Source organism: Panthera tigris, chromosome B4, assembly GCF_018350195.1.
Source record: "Panthera tigris isolate Pti1 chromosome B4, P.tigris_Pti1_mat1.1, whole genome shotgun sequence".
NCBI classification, from domain to species: Eukaryota; Metazoa; Chordata; class Mammalia; order Carnivora; family Felidae; genus Panthera; species Panthera tigris.
The window spans coordinates 130229357-130250206 of NC_056666.1; the positions used below are offsets into that span (position 1 = coordinate 130229357).

The 20850-nt window shown below is 62.0% G+C and overlaps 1 protein-coding gene across 4 annotated transcripts; it reads left to right on the top strand.

Annotated features, from left to right (window-relative positions):
- The first annotated feature begins 243 nt into the window (after positions 1 to 243).
- GGA1 (golgi associated, gamma adaptin ear containing, ARF binding protein 1) lies at positions 244 to 19636 on the top strand. Of its 4 annotated transcripts, none has more exons than XM_042993221.1 (17): positions 244 to 596; positions 4293 to 4377; positions 5580 to 5655; positions 7099 to 7197; positions 8264 to 8387; positions 8834 to 8934; positions 9619 to 9699; positions 10570 to 10710; positions 10788 to 10869; positions 12106 to 12213; positions 12950 to 13102; positions 15891 to 15955; positions 16409 to 16575; positions 16981 to 17174; positions 18042 to 18211; positions 18431 to 18541; positions 18635 to 19636. In XM_042993221.1, exons 1-17 carry the CDS (start codon positions 554 to 556, stop codon positions 18743 to 18745), a joined length of 1911 nt encoding a protein of 636 aa, XP_042849155.1. In that variant the 5' UTR covers positions 244 to 553; the 3' UTR covers positions 18746 to 19636. The 4 variants fall into 4 exon arrangements, with proteins under 4 accessions (XP_042849155.1, XP_042849158.1, XP_042849156.1 ...); XM_042993224.1 differs by lacking the exon at positions 244 to 596 and adding an exon at positions 672 to 846; XM_042993222.1 differs by lacking the exon at positions 244 to 596 and adding an exon at positions 1254 to 1789.
- The last annotated feature ends 1214 nt before the right edge of the window (positions 19637 to 20850 follow it).

Consider the following 20850-nt stretch of genomic DNA (forward strand, 5'->3'; position numbering starts at 1 on the left):
AAAAAGTGCTTAGAAAATGCCTGGAACATTGTAAGCACTCAACAAACTTTGACTTCTTTTCCCAGCGGCCAACGTCCGTCATTGCCCTTTTAAGGGACCCTCCCACTTTCCATACAAGCGGAAGTACGCAGTGAGGGTTCCGGAAGTGACCTTAGAGCCCCTCAGAAACATGGCCGCAGAGCATTCTTCCGGAAGCCGTCACGGGCATCTTCGTGACGCAGAACGAGTTAGAGCGTCCCGTGGGGTTACCATGGTGCAGCTCTCAGCCCCCATTCTCTCCGCTTCCTCTCCCGCCTGAGCGCCGGGAACGGGAAGGCGGGCGTCGGGTCCCGCCCGCGACGTAGACACCACGGGGGGGGGGGGAGGGGTTGGGAGAGCAGGTGACGCTCTAGGCGAGCTCGTACGAGTCTCTATGGTGCCGAGCGCTCCTGTGCGCCGCTCCCGCGAGTCCGGGCGGACGTTGCCCCTTTAATCGGCGGAGGGCGGTGCCGAGGAGGTCCCGCGAGAGCGGCGGGGGGCGGGGGGCGGTGCCGAGGCTGGGGGCCTGTGGCGGATGGAGCCCGCGATGGAGCCGGAGACTCTGGAGGCGCGAATCAGTGAGTGTCCGGGAGGGGCGCGGGCCGGACCGGAACCGGAACCGGGGGCACGAGGCGGGCCCCTTCCCGGCGGGGGCGGGGTACGCGGCGCCCCCTCCCCACGCTCCGCCTCCGGCCCAGGAGAGGCGGCGCCCCGAGCCGGTCCCTCCGACCCTGGGGCGAAGGAAGACCCCCGGCAGCTGCGTGGACCGTCGCTGGGAGCGGGCGCCGCCCACCTATCCGATCCTCGGGCCGGGACCCTCGGGGAGCAGTGAGCTGCGCCCGGCTCTGTCCGTAGAACCCCCAGGACGGAGACTGTAGTCCCCAAAGCCCCGAGGCCCACACTTCTCCCCTGAAGAGCGGGCCCTCCGAGCCATTCTCTTGGGCCCGGGAGGGAGCAAGCCAGCGGCCCCCAAGGCTGCAACTCAGACCTGGGCGGGAGGGCTCCTACTCTCCGCGGGCCCCAGATCGTCCACTCTGGCTCTGCATGGCGTGATTCCCTCCTAGCCGTTCCTTGAGTCTGCAGCTCCTCTCAGATTTGCTCGCTTCCTCGCCCAGGAGGGGAGGACTCACTGGCCCATCTGATCCTCCAAGCTCTGGCCGTGCAGTGAGAAACCTTCAAACCCTATAGGCTGGACGGGGTCCCGTTTGAGACTCCAGAAGTAATATCAAGCTCTGTATCACTAGCCTCGGCCCAGCCCCTCAGATTCTGTACCTCCACCCAAGACTCTTCCCAGCTCTTGCTGACCTTCCTCCAGAGGCCCCTGAACCCCTTTCTCTGTGGCTTCTCGGGCGCGGGTTCCTATTACTCAGGCTTATGAATCTCCATAACCACCTGACCTCCCTATCCCACACTGCTGATGGAGCTCCTCGGCTCTCACAGCTTTCCTACTGGACTCTCTCTCCCTAGGCTAGTGACCGCTCCCTCCCAAGTCTTTCCTCTCCTTGGGCTACCTCTCGGCCAGGGCCTCAGGGAGACCTCGGTCTACCTTCAGCTCAGCCCCTCGGCCCCCAGCACACCAGGGAGCTGCACAGGGTGGTTTGGGGTCATGGCCAGCCCTTTTTGAGCCAGTCTCGAGCAGAATTGAACTCTGAGGTTGGCCCCAGAACAACAACATTTCCAGGCGTGTTTCAGAGTCCCGTCTGGCCAGTGGAGGGGGAGGGCGTGGAGAGGAGGCACTCGGAGGCCATGGAGACTGTTTCAGAATGCCCAGGTGTCAGCAGCAACTTGGGAGGACGGGCAGGGCCCTGGCTGACAGATCTGACATATCTCAGGACTTGAGGGTGATGCAGAACTGTCTCATGTTTAGCAAAGAACGGGATTTTCCGAGAGTCCAGAAAGAGTCCGATCTGAGAAACAGGAGCCAGGACCCCTGGGTTTGGCCGTAGGGCTGGACTCTAATAGACTGAGGCCAAGATTGTTTTCCTTTTTCTTCCACTTTCTGCACTAGCAAAATTGCAAGCTCTTCCCTTGCAGTGGTTGGAGGTAAAGAGTAGCTTCTTGTAGGTAAACGACGATATTGTCACCGCTGTGTAGTGACAGGGGACAGTCATGCTCTGTTGTGAAACACTTCCCCCTTGCCCTCCCTGGGTGTTCTCCCTTACTGCCTGCTGGGGATTTGGGGCTCAGGCCAGCGAGGTTGGTCAGCTGTCCTTGGACCCAGCGGCTCTTACTCGGAGCCAGATGCAAGGGAGAAAGCTGATGTCTCATGATGCCACCGCTTTTTCCTCCCTGGCTTCTGACTCAGGACAGTTTCTAGAACTAGCTTCTCTGTCCTCACTCAGACTCATGTGTCTGCCATTTTTAAAAGACTTCCTGTTTTAGGGTCCCCCAGGCAGATGTCATTGAGAGGGCCAGCTCTAACCCCATTCGATCTTTCTAAATCCCGACTGGTGTTCCCCAGCCTCCGGCCATGTTGGGGGGGCCGGGAGACAGAGTAGACCGCCACACTTTCCCTTGGTGGGGGGGTGATGGTTATTCCTGGGTGGTCAACAGGGGCTTGCTTTCTCCGAGGGACTAGAGGGCTTTGCAAGGCTCCTGGAACAGAGGTTTCTATCCAGAGAGAAAATGCTTCATTCACATCTCTGCTCAGCTGTACCTCCTCTGAGAGCTCTCCCAGAGAGAGAAGCGCCCCCCCCCCCAAAAAACACTTTCTATACCTTCTCCTTGCTTTGAGTTTCTTTATGGTACTTCACAAGAGTATACAGCGTTATGTGTTTGTTTATCTGAGTAGTTGGTGTTTCTCTTGCTGGGCCGCCAGCTCCAGGAGGGCAGGGATTTTGCCTTGTTCACTCCTGTGGCCCCAGCACTCAAAATATTTATGAATAAATACGAAGTGAATAAATACTGCCAGGCGCCGGGATCCCAGAACTCGACCTCCCACCACAGCATAGGACCCAAGCGGGCAGGCACCACATGTTGGGTCTCAGCCTCCTTCTGGCCACAGATCCTTCTCCGTCCCACCTCCTAGGCTGTGTTTCCACCACACCCCCTGCTCAGTATCAGGCTTGAGGCAGAACAGGCCAGATAGGGTGAAGCTTAGAGACCGGCTCCGGGGAGGTAGGTGGTGAAGATCCAGCTCTCACCTTGCGTAAAGTATTTTGTCATCTAAATCGGTCCACCTTTCGCTCCAGCTTTACAGATGGGGAAACAGAGGTTCAGGGAAGTTACGTGACCTACTTGATTGTTTTTTAACCGGCATTGGGTGTCAGGGAGGCGACTGGGCTTGTGTGTCGCCCCCTCCTGTCGAGCCGTTTGCCCTTTCCCGGCCACTACCCACCCCTGGACTCAGACTCCCCCACAACCTGTGCCGGCGGCCGCTGAGCCCTCCTTCCTTCATTTGTTTGCCAAGGGGAAATGGGCGTGTGCACAAGAGGCTGGGATGCGGTGCGACAGCAGGCTTGGGCCCACGATGAAGGTCAGAGCTGGGGGACAAAGAAGAGAGAGCTGATCCAGCAGGGCCGCCCTGGGCAGGAGCCAGGGTTAGGGAAGACTTCTTGGAGGAGGTGATACCTGAGCCGCACTCCTTCCAAGGTCCTTCACGCTCTGCCCTGTGCTCAGTGATCCGCATCTCTCCTCCTCACGCACGGCCCCTTGCTGTTCCGAGGCATGCCATCCCCCCAGCCTGGTTAGCTCCCGCTTGAGTGTTGCCTCTTCCGGGCAGCCTCCCTGGCCCCGAGCCCAACCAAGTCCCCTGCAAGTGGCTCCTTTACCTCCCTCTGTCATGCTGTATTGCGAACCTAGCTTCCCTTGGCTCACTTCCCAGCCACATGGCTCCTTGAGAGCGAAACTGTGGCTTCACCCCCCCCCCCCCCGCCCCAACCTCTGGATCTGAGTGTAAATTCCCTGAGAATTGCGGGAATACTTTTCAGGAGCAGAACTAGAGGAGGTGCGGTCAGGTAGGCAGACAGACGTGCAGCTGCAGAGGCGGGGGCACTAGGGAGTAGGGGAACAGCCCCTGAGCACCATCTCTAAAAGTGGGGCTATTCAGGGAGAGGCTGCAAGGAAAAGCCCGTGGACGGGAGCTCATCTGTCCGTTGATGCCGCTGAAACATCATCACTCAGGTCTTGAAGCTATCGGAGCAGGAGGTCAAGGGGACTCTTTTTGCCTGTTCGGTCATCCCCTCTATTCCCTATTGACCAACTGTCTTGCCAGAGGAGGAAGTGGGAGAGGCAGGGACGCCTCCCCCAGGCCACGACGGTCCTCTCTCCTACAGACAGAGCCACAAACCCCCTGAACAAGGAGCTGAATTGGGCCAGCATCAACGGCTTCTGCGAACAGCTCAACGAGGACTTTGAGGGGTAGGTGGCCTCCTCTTTTGCTCACCTACGCAACAGAATCCACCTGCTGGGCCCACGCCAGACCCTGGCCCCCGGGGCAGAGACCTCAGTGGGTCGAGACTCCGTTTCCGTTCCTGATGTGCTCACAAATTAACGATGGTAGTGGCCCTTCTGTACCACCTGTGGGCCACCCGCTAACCGAACCCATTTTACAGGTGAAGAAGCTGAGGCCCAGGGGACTCGGGTTCCCCACAAAGAAAACGGTAGTCCTGGGCTTAAGCCCACACCTCCCTGAGCCCCGGCCAAAGCTTTGTTGGGACGTGCTCCCCAGCTGGGAGGAAGCCAGTAGGCCCTTTGCTCCAGGAAGAACGAGAACCGCCTGCGTTAGAATTACTTGTCAAAAACGCCCCTTTGGGGGCTGTGCGCAGACGGGGACTAGACTGGCAGGGGGCTTGGGGTAGGTTTGCTGGCAGGCTCCCCAGGTGGTGAAGTTTGAGGAGCGCCGCTTTCCCTCCACCGCACCGCCACCAGTGCGGGCGCTCCGCTCCGGGAGGCCACGCATACGGTGCGACATGTGTGATCCAGAGTGCAGCCGCCCGGGTGCGAATCCCACCCCTCCTTTGGCTGGGTCAGCTGGGCGAGCCTCCGTGCCTTCTCCTGTCACGTGGGGGCGATAGTCCGGCCTGCTTTGGAGGGCCGGAATGAAGGTCGGGCACGAAAATGCACGTGAGGCACCTCGTACGTCATAAGCACTCCGTGTTAGTTGTCGCCGTCACCAGTGACAGGCCTTTTACGATCCAGCAGACGATGTCACCACCTTCACCGCGAAGGTGCTCTGATTTCTCCCGGCAGAACGTCCTGTGCCCCCTCAAATTCCCAGGGAGCCGTGTCCGCCCTTCCTTCATGGCACATTGTCATGTTGTGCTCCCAGACGGGACCCTTGAGAAGGCCGTGGTCCCCTCTCCCGCTCACAGTTCTCGGTAACGCCAGGAGAGGGACTGAGCTCGTACCTTTTGAGGGTCCCTGGCCCCTACTCCCTGTCTGCCCCTGCCCTGTCCTGCTACAGCCTCCAGGCCTCTCCAGTCGGAGAAGGAGCAGGGCCTTTGCATCTACCCCACCGAAGCCACCAAGGGCTGTGCTCCCAGCAGGGGGGGTGTGGCCGCCCTCCCCTGGGTTGCCTCGGGCTCCAGCCGTTTGGGCTTTGTGCTGTTCCTCTCGCCCAGGCCCCCGCTTGCCACCCGGCTGTTGGCTCACAAGATCCAGTCACCGCAGGAGTGGGAAGCGATCCAGGCGCTGACGGTGAGAAGGGGAGAAAGGGTGTGCCGGCTGTCCCCAGACCACGTGGGTGGCCCCCCAGGGAGGCCAAGACTGAGGTTTTTGGTTTGTTTGTTTTTTTTGTTTTTTTGTTTTTTTAGAGAGTGCTTGAGCAGGGGAGGGGGGGAGAGTGCGGAGAGAGGGAGAGAATCTTAAGCACTCCACGCGGAGCGTTGGAGCCCCACACAGGGCTCGGTCCCACAACCCTGGGATCATGACCTGAGCTGAAATCAAGAATTGGACACCCTTGACTGAGCCAGCCAGGCGCCCCCACATCAGGCCCTTCTGTAGAGCCCAAGGGAAGGGTGCCCAAATGGCCTAGATTGGGGGTCTGGGCTGGCCCCTAGGGGCTCACAGCCTCCCACCCCAGCCCTGCACAGTTAGGCCTTGCGTGGGGAAGAAGCCCCTTAGGATCATCTGGCCCACGGGTTGCCTGCTCCAGCTCTGTGTCAGATCTCTGGGAGGCCAGTTAACCTACTGAATGAGGCCCCCCCCCCCCCCCCCCCCCCCCCCCCCCCGCCCAGGCCTGCTGAATCTGAGTTCCTTTGGCATCCGCACCCAGGAATCTGCATGCCTATAAAGCTCCCCAGGTGCCTTGTAGAGTTAACTCAGCCCATCACTGGTCTCCAGACCCAGGACAGTGCCGTCCTCCCCAAAGGCTGTTCAAGGGCTGACGCTGGACTCAGGCCAGAGTTTTTGAAGCTAGGTCAGCAGAAGGGTGGGGGGTGGGGAGGGTGTGCTGTCTGTGGCCCCCAGGCATGGGCCACATAGCAGCTCACCATAAAGCAAGGCCGACCTCAGAGGGTAAACGTTTTTCTGTTAGTAGTTATGTATTTGTTTTAACAAGATAGGGTTGTTGTTTTTGTTTTTTGTTTTCTCGACTATGGGCTAGTCCTACGATTCCACGAATACGTACTGTAAGGCAAGGTAAATGGTGCCTGTTGAAGTTTAGAAAACTACCAAAGGGGCACCTGGGTGGCTCAGTCATTCGGGCGGCTGACTTGGCTCAGGTCATGATCTCACGGTCCGTGAGTTCTAGCCCCGCGTCGGGCTCTGTACTGACAGCTCAGAGCCTGGAGCCTTCTTCGGGTTCTGTGTCTCCCTCTCTCTCTAGCCCTCCCCCATTTGCGCTCTGTCTCCCTCTGTCTTTCAAAAAATGAATAAATGTTAAAAAACAAATTTTTTTTTTAACTACCAAAGAAAAATAATAGGAAAATCATTCACAAGTGGTGCTCAGGTGTGGCCAGGCTGTGGAGGGGCCCCCTCGATGATGCTGTCACTGGCCCTCGAGGGCACCCGCCCCGCCTCGTGTCCTCAGGAGTCATTCTCGCCCTCCGAATGCCCATCCCTGGGCTTCCATGCCCTGGTCGAGGTATGGGAGGGGGGCTGCCTCCTCTGACCCTCCCTGGGGTTCCCCCCCCACCCCAGGTGCTGGAAACGTGCATGAAGAGCTGCGGCAAGAGGTTCCACGATGAGGTGGGCAAGTTCCGCTTCCTCAACGAGCTCATCAAGGTCGTGTCTCCCAAGGTGGGTGCTCCCAGCCTGAGCTCAGGCCTGCGCCATCAATGGGGGCACGTTGAGGAAGGAGGACGCCCTGTGGGAGGCAACTGACTGCCCTCATCCTGGGGGTTCCCGCTAGGGTTCCCACTTCTGCTCAGTTGGAACTCTGCCTGGCATAAACACAGACCCTTGAGTCCAGGACAGTGGGGTGTCCAGAAGGAGGGCTCCCAGGCCACCCGGTGGCTGGTGGCTCTGGAGCCACTCTTGGGGCCACTCAGGCTTAGTGAGGAATGACCGTAGGACATAACGCGCAGCTGCTGGGCCAGCTTCCCCAGCACGGCCACTCTGCCTGTGACCTCTCCCCACCTGGGTCTCCACTGGAGGGTCTCCCTGTCCCCACCCCTCAAGAGTGGCCTCCTTGAGGCTTTGGATGCTGAGGACCCAAATCTGAGTGGCGGAGCCTGCTGATGGCCTTGACCGTTTGGGGCGGGGCGTGCTCCCTTAGGGCATGCGCGTATTTGATGCCCCTTGGGTGAGATCCCACCCCCTACGCCCTTCCTCCGTCACACCCCTCTCCTGACCAGAGCAGCTGAGTGTCCCAGCTGGTCCCCCATTCTCTTCCCAGGAGGCGACTAGTGTGAGATCCAGTTCCCTCAGCCTAGTTTGCTGCTGAGAGAGACTGTGCGTGGGACCCAGGGCTGAGCTCGGTTCCACACCTGCCCCTTCCCTGGCCAGCCCCAAGCCAGGTGGCTCCTTCCTGAGGTCACAGAGTTAAGCCATAGCGGACTGGCCGGAGGCAGGCGCTGGGCTCTGCGCCTTACCTGTGTCAGCCCTGCGTCCTTACCGTGATGCCACCGCCGTCATCCCCACCTGACAGGTGGGGAAACAGACGCTCAGGGCTGGCCCGGCTAGTGCGCGGCAGAGCTAGGAGGTGAGCTCAGTCCGCCAGGCTGGTTGGGTGGGACGGAAGGGCCCCGCAGGCCGAGGCTCCCAAGGGGGTCCTGGGGAGGCAGCCAGGTGGCGGCTGGGGTTGGGGCGACAGGGAGTGGGGCCGGACGACGGCAAAGGCCTGCCCTCCCCTCGGTCTCTGAAGTACCTGGGCTCTCGGACGTCAGAGAAGGTAAAGAACAAGATCTTGGAGCTCCTTTACAGCTGGACGGTCGGCCTGCCCGAGGAGGTGAAGATTGCAGAGGCCTACCAGATGCTGAAGAAGCAGGGTGAGGCACCAGAGGGGGGGCTGTGACCAGCGCCCCCTTCCCTCCTACCCGAGCTGGGGCTCCGGCAGCTTCTGGCAGCAAGGTCGTGGCTCTGCCCTTTAACTTCTCAAGAACATAGAGCTATGGGGCCTTTTTATGGCTCTGTCTGAAGCTAGGTTGGGTGGAGAGAAGGTGAGTGTGGGTCAAACTTCCCCTCAGAGAGTGGCCCCCATGGAGTGGCCTCAAAATGTGGGTGCCTAAATGCCACCACACAGTTTGACATTGTAGTTCAGGAGCCGATCGTGGCCCACTGGAGTCCAGAGCCAGCATGCAGGAGAGACTGTCCTCCACCCTCCATTCTACCCTGGCCACCCCCGCCCCCCCGCCCCCCCCCCCCCCCGCCCAGTTCCATTCCACACTCTGGCCCTGGGCACGGTTGACGGCCTTCCCACCACCGTCTACTCCAGGGATCGTGAAGTCAGACCCCAAGCTTCCAGATGATGCTGCCTTTCCCCTTCCTCCTCCACGACCCAAGAATGTGATCTTTGAAGATGAGGAGAAGTCTAAGGTGAGCTTCCAGGGAGGGGGAGATGAGGACCCTCAGGCCCACTTGGCCATGAATTCCAGGCCCGGCCATGAATTCCAGGCCCTTCCCTGAAGCAGGCTTGTGCTGAGCACAGTCATGCAGCGGGTGACAGGCACGGTTTATCCAGCACTTCTGTGTGCTGAGTACCTCCCGTCCAGTGTCCTTGCATTTAATAAACACAAGAGCGTGCCTGGTGTCCCTGGGATTGGTCTGAGGGCATTTTATAGGCTGGGCAGGAGTTTGTGTATTTTTGTCTTTGACCCTTTCAATGATAATTTTATTAACTTTGTGTTAAAGAAATCATGTGCTCACGGGCAAGAAATTAAACAGCCCAGAGGAGGTAAGATAAAAAGTAAAAGCTCCTATCCACCTAGTCCCAACCCCCAGAGGGCTCGTGCCGTTGAGTTTCTGGCACATCCTTTGAGAAAGATTCCCTCACGATGGTACTCCCACATCTGGTGCCATCCATCAAGAACTTGTTTGGGGAGCGCTCGTGTGCAATGCCTCAGTTGTCCTGACGGCCACCCCATCAGGTGTCGGTGGAGGCTCACTGTTTCATGGAGAGCTTAATAAGTGCTTTATGTCCCTCGGCCAGGAAGTGGGGAACCGGCACATGACCCCAGGCCCGGTACTGGGGTCACTGTCATGCCCCCCGTGTCCCTGCAGATGCTGGCCCGCTTGCTGAAGAGCTCCCACCCCGAGGACCTCCGAGCAGCCAACAAACTCATCAAGGAGATGGTTCAGGAGGTGATCGCCAAGCCCATGGTGCAGGGAGGAGGCAGAGTGGGGACTGGAGCAGGGCCGCCGAGGCGGGGTTGTGTGTACGCCTACGGGGAACCCTGCGGCGACCCAGCCAGAGGGCTGTCACAGCCAAGAAAGAGCTGACAGATTGGGGGACCCCAGGGGACAGAGCCAGGACCGGTGTAGGGGGGAGAATGTCCCAGCAGCTGAGCTGACCTGCTCAGGTTGGGCTTCTGTGAGGCTGACTGCCTCTTCTGTGATAAGGAAATAGAAATCAGGCCTTGCTAAGTGAAACGTATGCATATGCGCTTACTTATCGTAAAGAGGGAACGCTGCGCACTTAATATCCAAGCAAGTATGCGTATGTCGTGGGTGCGGGCTGAAACTTTTTTATTTGATGAGGGTAGGCCATCAAAGCTTCAGCCTAGAGACCTACAGGGAGGAAGTCCTAGGTGGTGTTCTGAAGGGCAAGCTGCGTGTCCTCATAGCACAGGGAAAGTCAAGGGTGGCCCCTTTCGAGGAGGGTGATTGTGTCCAATGGCACAGCGCAAGCCCCCCTCTTGTCCCGTGAGGGAGGGGTGTGCATGGTAAGCCCAGGGGCACGGGACGCTGGGGTCACTGGAGATGGTGTCTGAGGGCCCCGGAGATTCTGACAGGCCCGTGCAGAGGCCTGGGACCTGAGGGCGTTGGCAGGAGGAGAGGAGGTGAGCGCAGGGTCGGCAGAGGGCTTCTTGGACTGGAATGCCCTGGCCTGGGCACGAGCGCCTCGTGGCAGGGTCTGATCTCACACCGAGCCAGGAGACTCTGGAGTGCTGTAGGCAGTGCCTGGCTGAGAGCAGGCATGACCTGGGCTTTCCGGGGCTGATGCCTCCCTAGGACCAGAAGCGGATGGAGAAGATCTCAAAGCGGGTGAGTGCCATCGAGGAGGTGAACAACAACGTGAAGCTACTGACGGAGATGGTGATGAGCCACAGCCAGGGTGGCGCCTCTGCCCGCAGCAGTGAGGACCTCATGAAGGTACCCCGCCTCTGCCACCCAGCCCCCACCCTCTCCGGGTCCCCGCCGGCCCGACCCACCCGCCCTCCTGTCCCCAGGAGCTGTACCAGCGCTGTGAGCGGATGCGGCCCACGCTCTTCCGACTGGCGAGTGACACAGAAGACAATGATGAGGCCCTAGGTGAGCGCTGGGCGGTCAGCCCTGTCCCTCCGACCCCTCCCCCGCTCCCTTCAGGACTTGCTAACTATCTGCAGTTGGCAGGACCCACCACCAGGGGGCCCCCCTCCTCCAGCCCCGACCTTGGGTTTCTCCACCTCGAGGAAGCGGAGAGCAGGGGCTGATATGGTCATAAGATCCTACGGGCCAAGCCTCTACTCAAGCCCACGAGCTGAACAAGCTGAAAGGGGAAGAATTGTCCCCATTTCACAGCTGGGGCTCTGGGAGGGAAGGGACTTGCCCAGATCACAGAGCATAACAGTGGCCGAGCCAGGGTGGACCAGGAACTCTCTCCGGATACTGCCTCCCTCCCTGCTAAGGGCTGGACACCGAGGGCAAATCCCACAGGCCTCAACGGTTCCAGCGCGGGGCCCCGTGACTCTGTCACAGCCACATATCGGGTTGTCATCCTTATTCTCTGCTACCACGTCAGCCAGTCTCTGGGGCAGCAGTCTGGGAACCATATTAGCCCTTGATTCGGTGGGAGTTCACTGAGTGCCTCCCAGGTGCCAGGCACCTGGTCCTTGCCCAGGCGACTTGCTGCCCAGACTCCTCTAAGCCTTGGCCCCTAAAGGGATAACATTGGTAAGGGCCTAGTTTGTGCCAGGCACTATTGAAGGCCCTGGGGGCACGGCAGTGATTAAAATCGACAAACGCCAGGGGCGTCTGGCTGGCTCAGTCAGTAGAGCATGCAACTCTTGGTCTCGGGGTTGTAAGTTCGAGCCCTGCGGTGGGTGTAGAGATTGCTTAAAAATAAAATCTTTTAAACAAAAGTCGGCAAAAACCATATTCTCCATGGAGCTTGTAGCCTAACGAGAGGAGAGAGGCAGTGGGCAGTGACCGTTTGTCAGATGGTGGTCAGTGAGGTGGAGAACAGCCGGCAGGGAGGGGACTGGGGAGTGGGGGTGAGGAAAGGCCTCCAAAGACCCCAAGGCAGGGAAGGAACGAAGCCACGCAGAGATGCGAGGGGCGTCCGCACGGCAGAGCCAGTGTGGAGGCTGAGGCCAGAGCATGCCGCCGTGTTCGGGGTGGTGGGGACGGTGGATGAGGACGGGCGGTAGAGGGTCTGAGTGAGTCGAGCAGACGGGACGCCCCCAGCCCCAGCCCCTCGCCAGCACTGCGGTAGACGCAGGGACCTCCTCTCCCCCCAGAGGCGCCCGTGTTCCCTCAGCTTAGTGTATTCCCTCCTGCCCCTTCCAGCCGAGATCCTGCAGGCCAACGACAACCTCACCCAGGTCATCAACCTGTACAAGCAGCTGGTGAGGGGCGAGGAGGTCAACGGTGATGCCGCAGCAGGCTCCATTCCGGGTGAGGAGACAGCCAGGGGCGGGGGGGGGAGGGGGGCGCCAGGCGGGAGTGGCACAGAGCCCAGGGCGGAGCACTGGCTCCAGAGCTGGGGGCTGGGAGTGCCAGGGTGACCCTGGCCCCTTAAGATGAGGAAGGCCCCCGGGGACAGAGCTTGGGGGGAGTCTCTGCCAGGGCTGCAGCTGTGGGGGGAGGAAGTGAACATGGGGCAGAGGGGGAGGGAGGCAGGGTTTGGCAAGGACGAGTAGAAGAAGGAAGGCCTTTCTTTCACTTGATAAATCTGGCACCTGTTGTGCGGGGCTGGATGGCACCCTCCGTGCTTAGTTTCCTTACCGCGAGGTGCGAGAGAGGGGTTGACACCTAACCATGGCAGGCTCGGCCCCAGTAAGGGTAAAACGACAGCCCTGGGGACGCACAGAAAGGGTTCGAACGGGCCCAGTTGGGGAGCAGTGGGGGTGGACGCTACCACGGAAGCAGCCGCGTGTAAGTGAGGCTTCAAAGGATGGGAGGCAGTTCGCCAAGTGGAGAGAAGGAGCGAATAGGTTCTGGACAGAAGGAACTCCCTGTGCTAGAGAAAGGGCCTGGTGGCAGATTTCGGGGGCAGGGCAGCCTGGCCAAGGAGGGGGAAAGAAGCAGGAGGGCTGTGAGCGGTGGGGGGGGGGGGGGGGTGCAGCAGGCTGGCCTCCAAGAGCCTGAGCGTCCTCCACGCAGAACGGGCCTGACTCTCCTTTCCTCCCAGGGAGCACCTCGGCCCTGCTGGACCTCTCAGGCCTGGATCTCCCTCCCACGGGCACCACCTACCCAGTCATGCCCACCCGCCCCGGTGACCCGGCCAGCCCCGAGCAGCCTAGCACCTCCGTTTCCCTGCTCGACGATGAGCTCATGTCTCTGGGTGAGGAGGGGGCCGGGCCCAGAGGAGGGCGGGCTGGCCGCAGGCGGCGGGGGAAGCGGGGGGATGCCCGCAGCATGTGAGGCAGCCTGGATCCCACGAGTCCCGTGGAGGGTGGTGTGGGCGTTAGGCCCATTTCACAGCCCAGGAGGCTGAGGCTCAGGGAAGTTAAGGAGTTGGCACGAGGTCTTCCAGTCAGAGGGTGAGACCGGCCAGCCTCTAAACCGACCTCTGCCAAGCCCGCCACACCTCGGCTCTGGTGGCCTGAGGGAAAGCCGGCGAGATGTCTCCGCGGCAGGTTAGAGCCTAGAATTGGGAGCCGCCCGGCAGACGGTTTCCCCCACCCCCCTACTTGAGAGCGAGAGGGGCAAAGAAGGAGAGGCCAGGCCCCGTAGCTCCAAAAGCTCCAGGGAAGCCGGTGCCAGAGCACCAGGCGCCCCGCGCCTCCAGCCAGTCCCGGACTACAGGTTCCAGAGCCACAGGGAACCAGGCGCACGCCTGGGGAGGACGCAGGGGGCACCCAGCCAGCCAGGCAGTTCTCAGGATTCCAGCTTCCAGCACAGCCCCCTCTGAGAGCTTGAAGCGGGAGGACGTGGTGACAGCCTCTTCACAAGGGCCCTGAAGTTACTTAAAAAAAAAAAAAAAAAAAAAAGAGAGGTTGAGGTCTGTCAAAAGAATCTCGAAAGTTACGTTGGGGAACTGACTTGGAAACCAGGAGTCAGACCGTGAGCCAGTTCTGAGGTAAAAACCAGACCCGACGGACCAGAAGCGTCGGTGCGCCCGCATGCCGGGCGAGTGGCTTCCCTCACCCCTGCTGCCGCACCGTCTGATCGCAGACCACCCTCCTCCCACCACGGGAGTGGGCGCCACCAGCGTCCCCGCTTTCCAGACGCGAAAGGACGGCTCCCAAGGCTTTAGGAAGGCTAGGTGCCCAAAGGGGGGCACGCGAGTCAGGACGAAGCGCTCGGATTCTGACGCCTTCCTCTGAGCCTCTTTGCTGCTCTGACTCCGCTCGGCGGCCAGGAAAGGGACATAAGGACCGGGAGTGCATCGTGAGGGATGAGGGGACGGCAGAGCAGGACGAGCTCCCCTCTGGGCCCCGCGGCTGGCACCCTCTCCAAGGGGGTCTGCCCACAGCGTGTCCGTGGGCCCTCGTACGCATCCCATCCACCTGCCCCCTTTCCGTTCTGAGCTGGGGGTGCCTCAGGGAGAGGGAGGCCTGACCTGTTTTACAGGGAGGGAAGGATGGTCCAGTGACAGAGCGCACACGGGCTCATCTTCCCCAGCAGAGCCGGGACCGGGCGGCAGCTGCCCGACTGGGCCCGGCCCCCAGCGAGCAGCTGCCGCAAAGCCACCTTCTCACAAGAGGCAAGGTGTGCTTCGTACTTCCTGTCCCCAAGTTGCTTCAGCGGAGCCCTGAGCCTCCAGCATCCGTTGGTTTCTACTCAAAGGGAAAGGAAATGTGGGAACAGGAACCAGAAGGGCCAGGGCAGCACCCGCCCAGCCTGGGGGAATAGAGGAAGCCCTGGGACCACAGGGTCGGGGGGGCTCGTCCTAACCGGCTCTTTGTGGCAGGAAGGGCGAAGGGTGGAGGCGGGGCAGGCAGCGGGGACTTCCCGTCCGCCACTGTTGAGGCACTTCATCACATCGGCCTCCTTTATTAGTCACGACAGTTCCCTCAAGTCTTGCAGATGAGGCCCAGGGAGGTGGGCACCCTCCCGAGGTCACACGGCCAAGCGGCAGAGCTGTGTTCAGACTCCAGCAGCGAGGCCACGTTCTGTCCGGGGCCGGATGCTGCCACTTGCCGGCTGTGTGGCCTCGGGCAGGTTACTCACCGGCCTCAGTGTCCGCTTTGTCAGCCCCGAAAGAGGGATGACAGCCCCACGCGCACTCGTCAGGATTGTTTGAGGATCGAGTGAGCCCCGCGTCTGAGGTGCCCGACGCTTCCGGGCGTGTGACAACAGTCACCGCTCGGTTGTCCCTGCTCTCGGAGAGGTGTGCCCAGAGGAAGAGGCCCGGCAATCAGATCCTCCGGTGCCTTGCCGGTGCCTCTCAGCTCTTCAGGCTACACCTCACCGATTCGGGATTCGCTAGCAACGGGCTAACTTGTCTTCTGTAGGTAAAGCCTGTGGCAAACTTGGCCCAGGGTGTGCTTCGGGTCAGACCGGGTGGGTGACCCCCTGCCCTCTTCGAGTCGGCAGGCTAATGAGCGGAGCCATCCAGAGGGCCCACGGCTGTCCTTGGCGCCAGCCGGCCAGCCCTGTCGGCACGGCCAGGGCAGATGGGGTCTTTAGAGCCTGCCCCCCGTTCAGCCCTGCACCTGTGTCCCTGGGGACGCGGCAGCCCAGCCCAGCCTGGCTGCTCGGAGTCTGGGGCGCCGCCTGCCCCCTGGCGCTCGGAGGCCGTGGCCGCGTGGGGGCAGAATGCCGACCCCTGCCCGTGGACCCTCCCCCGGCATCTCCCACTCCGTCCTCCCTTCCCACCATCCCTGGGCTCTGGGAGCCAGCTGACCGCGAAGACAAAAGTCCCGATGTCCGTAGTTGAGGTGGCTTCGGAGTGCAGGAGTGGAAGCATAAGTGGGCGTGGGGAATGGGCCTTCAGGATCTTTGGTTCCTGCTTCTGCTCTGCTGCCGGTTCCCTCTGAAACTGGGTTTTCTCGTCTGAGCTAAGCCTCTTGGGGCGATACAGGGGGGAGGGCGGGAGCCAGGGACCCCAGGCCAGCACGCAGCCCCCCAGCTCCCTTGCTTCGGAAGACCTCTAGCTCCTTTACCTCTGTCTTGCTTCCCTTCAGGCCTAAGCGATCCCACACCCCCTTCGGGCCCAGGCTTGGATGGTGCTGGATGGAATAGCTTCCAGGTAGGAGGGCCAGGAACCAGCACGACCCATCCTGAGGTAGGGTGGCTGGGACAGGCAGCCTGCAGCGGGCAGTGCAGAAAGAGGGCCCTGGGGCGGGGGTCCCCGGGGCTGAGGCTCCTGTCCTGACCTGGGGGTCCCCGGGCAGGCATTCTCTCCTCAGCTCCACACTCTCTCCTTGCGAGTCAGCGTTGAGATGAGGTGAGGTTCCCGTTCCTTTTCTCCTGGTGGTGACTTTAAGGTCCCTGGAACGTGCTGGTTTCTAGAGTAGACCCCCCCCAGACCAGGCCGGCCCATGAGACGGGCGCAGGCCAGCAGGAGTGTCGTCCCCTTCCCTGCTGCTGCTTCCCCAGATGTCACCCGCAGGGAGGGGCAGGGGCCTCAGGGCAGCACCAGGCGACCCCGACCCCTCTTCGGCACCGCCCTACCCACCTGCGTGCTTTGTGTGCCCAACAGTCGTCTGATGGCGCAGAACCCCCCGCCCCGCCTCGGGTTCCCAGCGCGGACAGCCAGCCCCCGGCACCGATGTCTCTGCCGGCGAGCAGCGGTCTGGACGACCTGGACCTCCTGGGGAAGACCCTCCTGCAGCAGTCCCTGCCCCCGGAGTCCCAACAAGTGCGGTGGTGAGGGCGCAGCTTGGCTGGGGTGGGGTGGGAGTGTCCCCCGCCCCCAAAAGCATCTGCTTCCGGGCTCTCCCAGGCCCCGCGGCCAGAGGCCCGGTGCCCGCGTGCTCCCGTGAGCAGCCGTGGCTAATGGACCACCGCGTGCCAAGCGCTGCACTGGTCTTGAGGGAGGCAGCGGTGCCCGAGGCAGGTGCAGGGCCCATCCCGTGGAGCACAGAGCTGCGTCCCACCGGGCAGGGGCGGGGGACAGGAGCTGCCTGTTCCAAGGTGAGGAGACCAAGGCCAGAGAGACAGGGAGGCCTCTGAGCTGGCCACCGGGGACAGCCGGGAAGCCCGGCCTCTCCTGTGCCCCCGATCTCTCGGCCCCCAAAGATTCACCCCCCCAATGCCACGTCCCCCAACAAGGGAGAAGCAGCAGCCAGCCCCCCGGCTCACACTCCGGGACCTACAGAATAAAAGCAACTGCAGCTCAACCAGCTCCAGTGCCGCCGGCCTCCTCCACGCGGCGTCCCCCGAGCCCCCTGGGCCTCCGCAGCAGCCCACGACGACCGAGCTGTCGCTGGCCAACATCACTGTGCCCCTGGAGTCCATCAAACCCAGTGAGTGGGCCGGGGGTGCGAGCGGGTCGAGGCTGGGCCGGGTCAGCACGCCGCCCAGCAGCACCCCCACCCCCCACCCCCGTTGTCCCGTTGGGAGCGCGTGCCACTGCGTGACGCAGGGAGGAGCTCTGGGCAAGACCCTTGTCCTTCGCGGGCCCCCTGCTTCATCCTTCCCAGAGCGAGGGCAGCGTGCTCTGCACAGTCCAGGCCTCCACAGGCAAGAGGACTCCTCACGCTGGCTGCCGGGTGCTCCCTCCCCAAGAAGGCAGGACCAGGACATAGAGGTCCCGGGTCTCTCCAAGGTCACGAAACCGAGCCAGGATAAGGATGTAGGTCCAAGTCTGAGCTTCTGCTGCCCAGGGGCAGCTGGGGACCACTCACAGCCCAGGTCAGACGGATGAAGACTGGCCGGTCGTCTCGGCCTTGTCCGTCTTGTAGGTGCACCTTGACCAAGGGCATCACCCCTTCAGTGTCCCCAAGAAGTGGCCGATGGTGCCCCTCTCTTACCAGTAGGGAAGGCCCCGAACACCGGAGTGACTGTGCTAGAGTCACACGGTGAGAGCTTGACTCCAGCTCACCCATAGGCCTGCACTCCAGCACTCCAGGGCCATAGTCCCACGGCCCTGGGGGATCCCCCGCCGTCACTCAGCCCAGGGTGTGCGTGTCTTGCCTCCACCGACACGGTAGAAGTTCGCCCGCCCCGTCTAGGTGCCGGTCTGTACCCGTGGCCCCACTGCTTCCGGGGTAAAGGCGAGGACCTGAGTTTGTGGATTCGAGTGCCTGCTGGGAGCCGGCTGGACGTGCTTGGGCTCGGGCCTGGCACCCCCCCCCCCCCCACCCATCGCCCTGTCCCCTTTCCCCTGCCAGGCAGCATCTTGCCAGTGACGGTGTATGACCAGCATGGCTTCCGGGTCCTCTTCCACTTTGCCCGCGACCCGCTGCCCGGACGCTCGGACGTGCTGGTGGTGGTGGTGTCCATGCTGAGCACCGCCCCCCAGCCCATTCGCAACATCGTTTTCCAGTCGGCTGTCCCCAAGGTGACAGGAGCGTGCCTCCTTCCTCTCAAGGCAGGGTGACCCGGGGCTGGACAGGGAGCCAGCCGGTGGGGGGCAGGGGGTAGGGGATGGAAGGGAACCCAAGGACAGAGCCCCTGGCCCCCTAGAGGAGCTGGCAGGTAGACTGGGCCTGGTCCCTCAGAGGGTGGGGACAAGAAGCCGGGGGCTCAGCTGGGCCCTGTCCCGCCCTGCTGTCCGCAGGTCATGAGAGTAAAGTTGCAGCCGCCCTCAGGCACGGAGCTGCCGGCGTTTAACCCCATCGTCCACCCCTCGGCTATCACCCAGGTCCTGCTTCTCGCCAACCCCCAGAAGGTGAGGGGCCCGGCTGTGACGACGCGCCGCTGTGGGGGTGGGGGCGGCCCCTTCTCTCGCTCTGACCCTCTGCGTTCACTGTCTCTGCCCCAGGAGAAGGTTCGCCTCCGCTACAAGCTTCTCTTCACCATGGGCGACCAGACCTACAACGAGATGGGGGATGTGGACCAGTTCCCCCCACCTGAGACCTGGGGAAGCCTCTAGAACAGGGAGGGGTGGGGGAGAGGAGGGGGGAACAGGACTGGCCGCTGTCTAGCCTGCGGGGGGAAGGCTGTGGTGGCCTAGGACACCCTATGTTCCCACGGCGACATCCCCTGGGCCTGGTGCTTCTCCCCTCACCCCTGCGGCCCTCTCCTTACTCGTCTCCTCCCCTGCGCAGATGGACCCAGCCGAAGACTGGGCCTGGGTTTGCACTGCTGGGGACCTTGGCCACAGGGGAGAGCCTAGAGCAGGGAACGGCTGTCTGGCCCTGGAAGGACTTGGGGTCATGGGGGAGAAGCATGGCTGTCGGGCAGGGGCCAGGACCTCAGGCCCAGCCCTGACCCCAGCCTGGGGTGGGGTCATCCCCACCCGTCTCTTATGCCTTATGGGAAGGCCCAGCCATAACTTGGGGGCCATGCTGGAGCGGGAACCAGCTCAGGCCTCCTCCGTAGGAACCGGGTGACTGGCGGGGGGGTGACGCCTGCACCCCCAGCTCTTTGCACTCTCTGCTGTGTGGTTTGACTCTCTTTGCTTTTCTTTCTCAGTGGCCCTGTGGTCACCATCTCAGGGGGCCCGGTTGGGGGAGCCCCACCCGTCCCCCACTCCTCGTGGGGCTTTCGCTCCACCCGCCCACCCCCTTGGCCATCAGGCTTCTTGCGGGGCTGTGGGGGCTGTGACTGCTGGCCCTCCGAAGGTCACGCCAGAGCCGGGTGGCCCCAGCTGGAGGCTCAGGGCCACTGGGGTTCCCGGTGCGTCCCCTTCAGTCCCTGGCCTCTGCCGGGGCCTCCTGTGGGCAGCTCACCTCTGCCCGTCCGTCTGTCTGTGGACAGAGTGGGGTCCGCGTGTGAGTGAGAGCGGGAGTATTTATGGAAATAAAACGTCCTTTTTCCTGGACCAGCTGCTCTCCTGGCCCTTCTGAGGTGGAGGCCGATGGGGGGCCAGGAGTGGGAGGTCCCTGGGGCCGCCCTGTAGACCTCTCCGGCTCTGTGGCGATCAAGCCGGGGTTCCTGTCCTCACCACCCCCGAGCCCTTCACCGGAAGAGGTGGTGCTGAGTCACCAGAGAGCCGTCCCAGCTGGAAGTGAGCGGCTCAGACCCGCCAGGAGCTCCAGCTGCCGCAGACGCTGGCTGGGAGGCCCCCGGTTGCTCACAACTTCCTCCTGCCGCTTCTCGGCCCTCCGCGCACAACCGTGGCGCAGCACCGCCCCGGAGGGCCTTGCCTCGGCTTCCCCAGAGACTGCTCCCAGGAAGCAGGGTGCTAATTGCAGCTGGTTTCTAGAGAGGCCCCGGGGATGCTGCGCTGGGCCGCCCGCCAACCCCAGCTGCAGCACACTTACCCCTGGTGTGAGCGGAGTTTAGGCCCCGGTCCAGGCGCAGGGGGGAATGGCGTGGCCACCGCGGAGCAGAGCAAGGGGGAGTTAGCCCCGGGGATTGCGTGATGTGGAGCCGGCCCCACATGCTGCTCTGCAGGAGAGGGTTCCCCTTTCGAAAAGTCTGGGCAAGGCTGCCTGCCGTTTGTCCTCCCTAGCAGATGATGGGAAGGCCTGCATTTAACAAGCCGGTTTCACTTTGCCCAACCTTGTCCTTCCCGGGCTGAACCTCTTGCCCATGGATACCATCGGGACGCGCTGGAGAACAGCCTGGGCGCTTTTTTTCGTTGAGCAAATGAGGCATGTTTCTCTGTGCCAGGCCTCACTGGACGCACAGGGTGAGAGCTTCCCATCGGTGCAGATACCTATGGAGTGTCCCCCCCCCCCCACCCGACACACGCACACACACACAAACACAGCCCTCCTGCAGCAAGGCTTCCAGACGCCCTGACCCCTCCACGCCCCCCCCCCCCCAAGCCACAGGGCCTGGTTCCTGATCCTTCCCCACCAGGCCAGACTCTGCGCGGACAATTGTGAGGTCCCTGAACGACAGCGTCTAGTAGGAAGGTTCTTCTAAATGAAACAAAACTTTACTCCCTGTAATGCCGCCCCATCCCAGGGGCACCGTCCGGAGTACTACCTCTTACCAGCTGTGGAAGGGCTGCTGGTTGGGGTGGGAATGTGTGCAGCTTCGAGCTGGGAGTCTGGGCCTGCTCTCAGCGGGGTCCCTGGCTTGCTG

Excerpts from the sequence above, each read along its gene's own strand:
- GGA1 (XM_042993221.1), top strand. The coding sequence starts at position 554 with ATGGAGCCCGCGATGGAGCCGGAGACTCTGGAGGCGCGAATCA. Across the intron at positions 10,870-12,105 it reads AGACAATGATGAGGCCCTAG|CCGAGATCCTGCAGGCCAAC; the intron begins GTGAGCGCTGGG and ends TGCCCCTTCCAG. Across the intron at positions 17,175-18,041 it reads CCTGGAGTCCATCAAACCCA|GCAGCATCTTGCCAGTGACG; the intron begins GTGAGTGGGCCG and ends TTCCCCTGCCAG.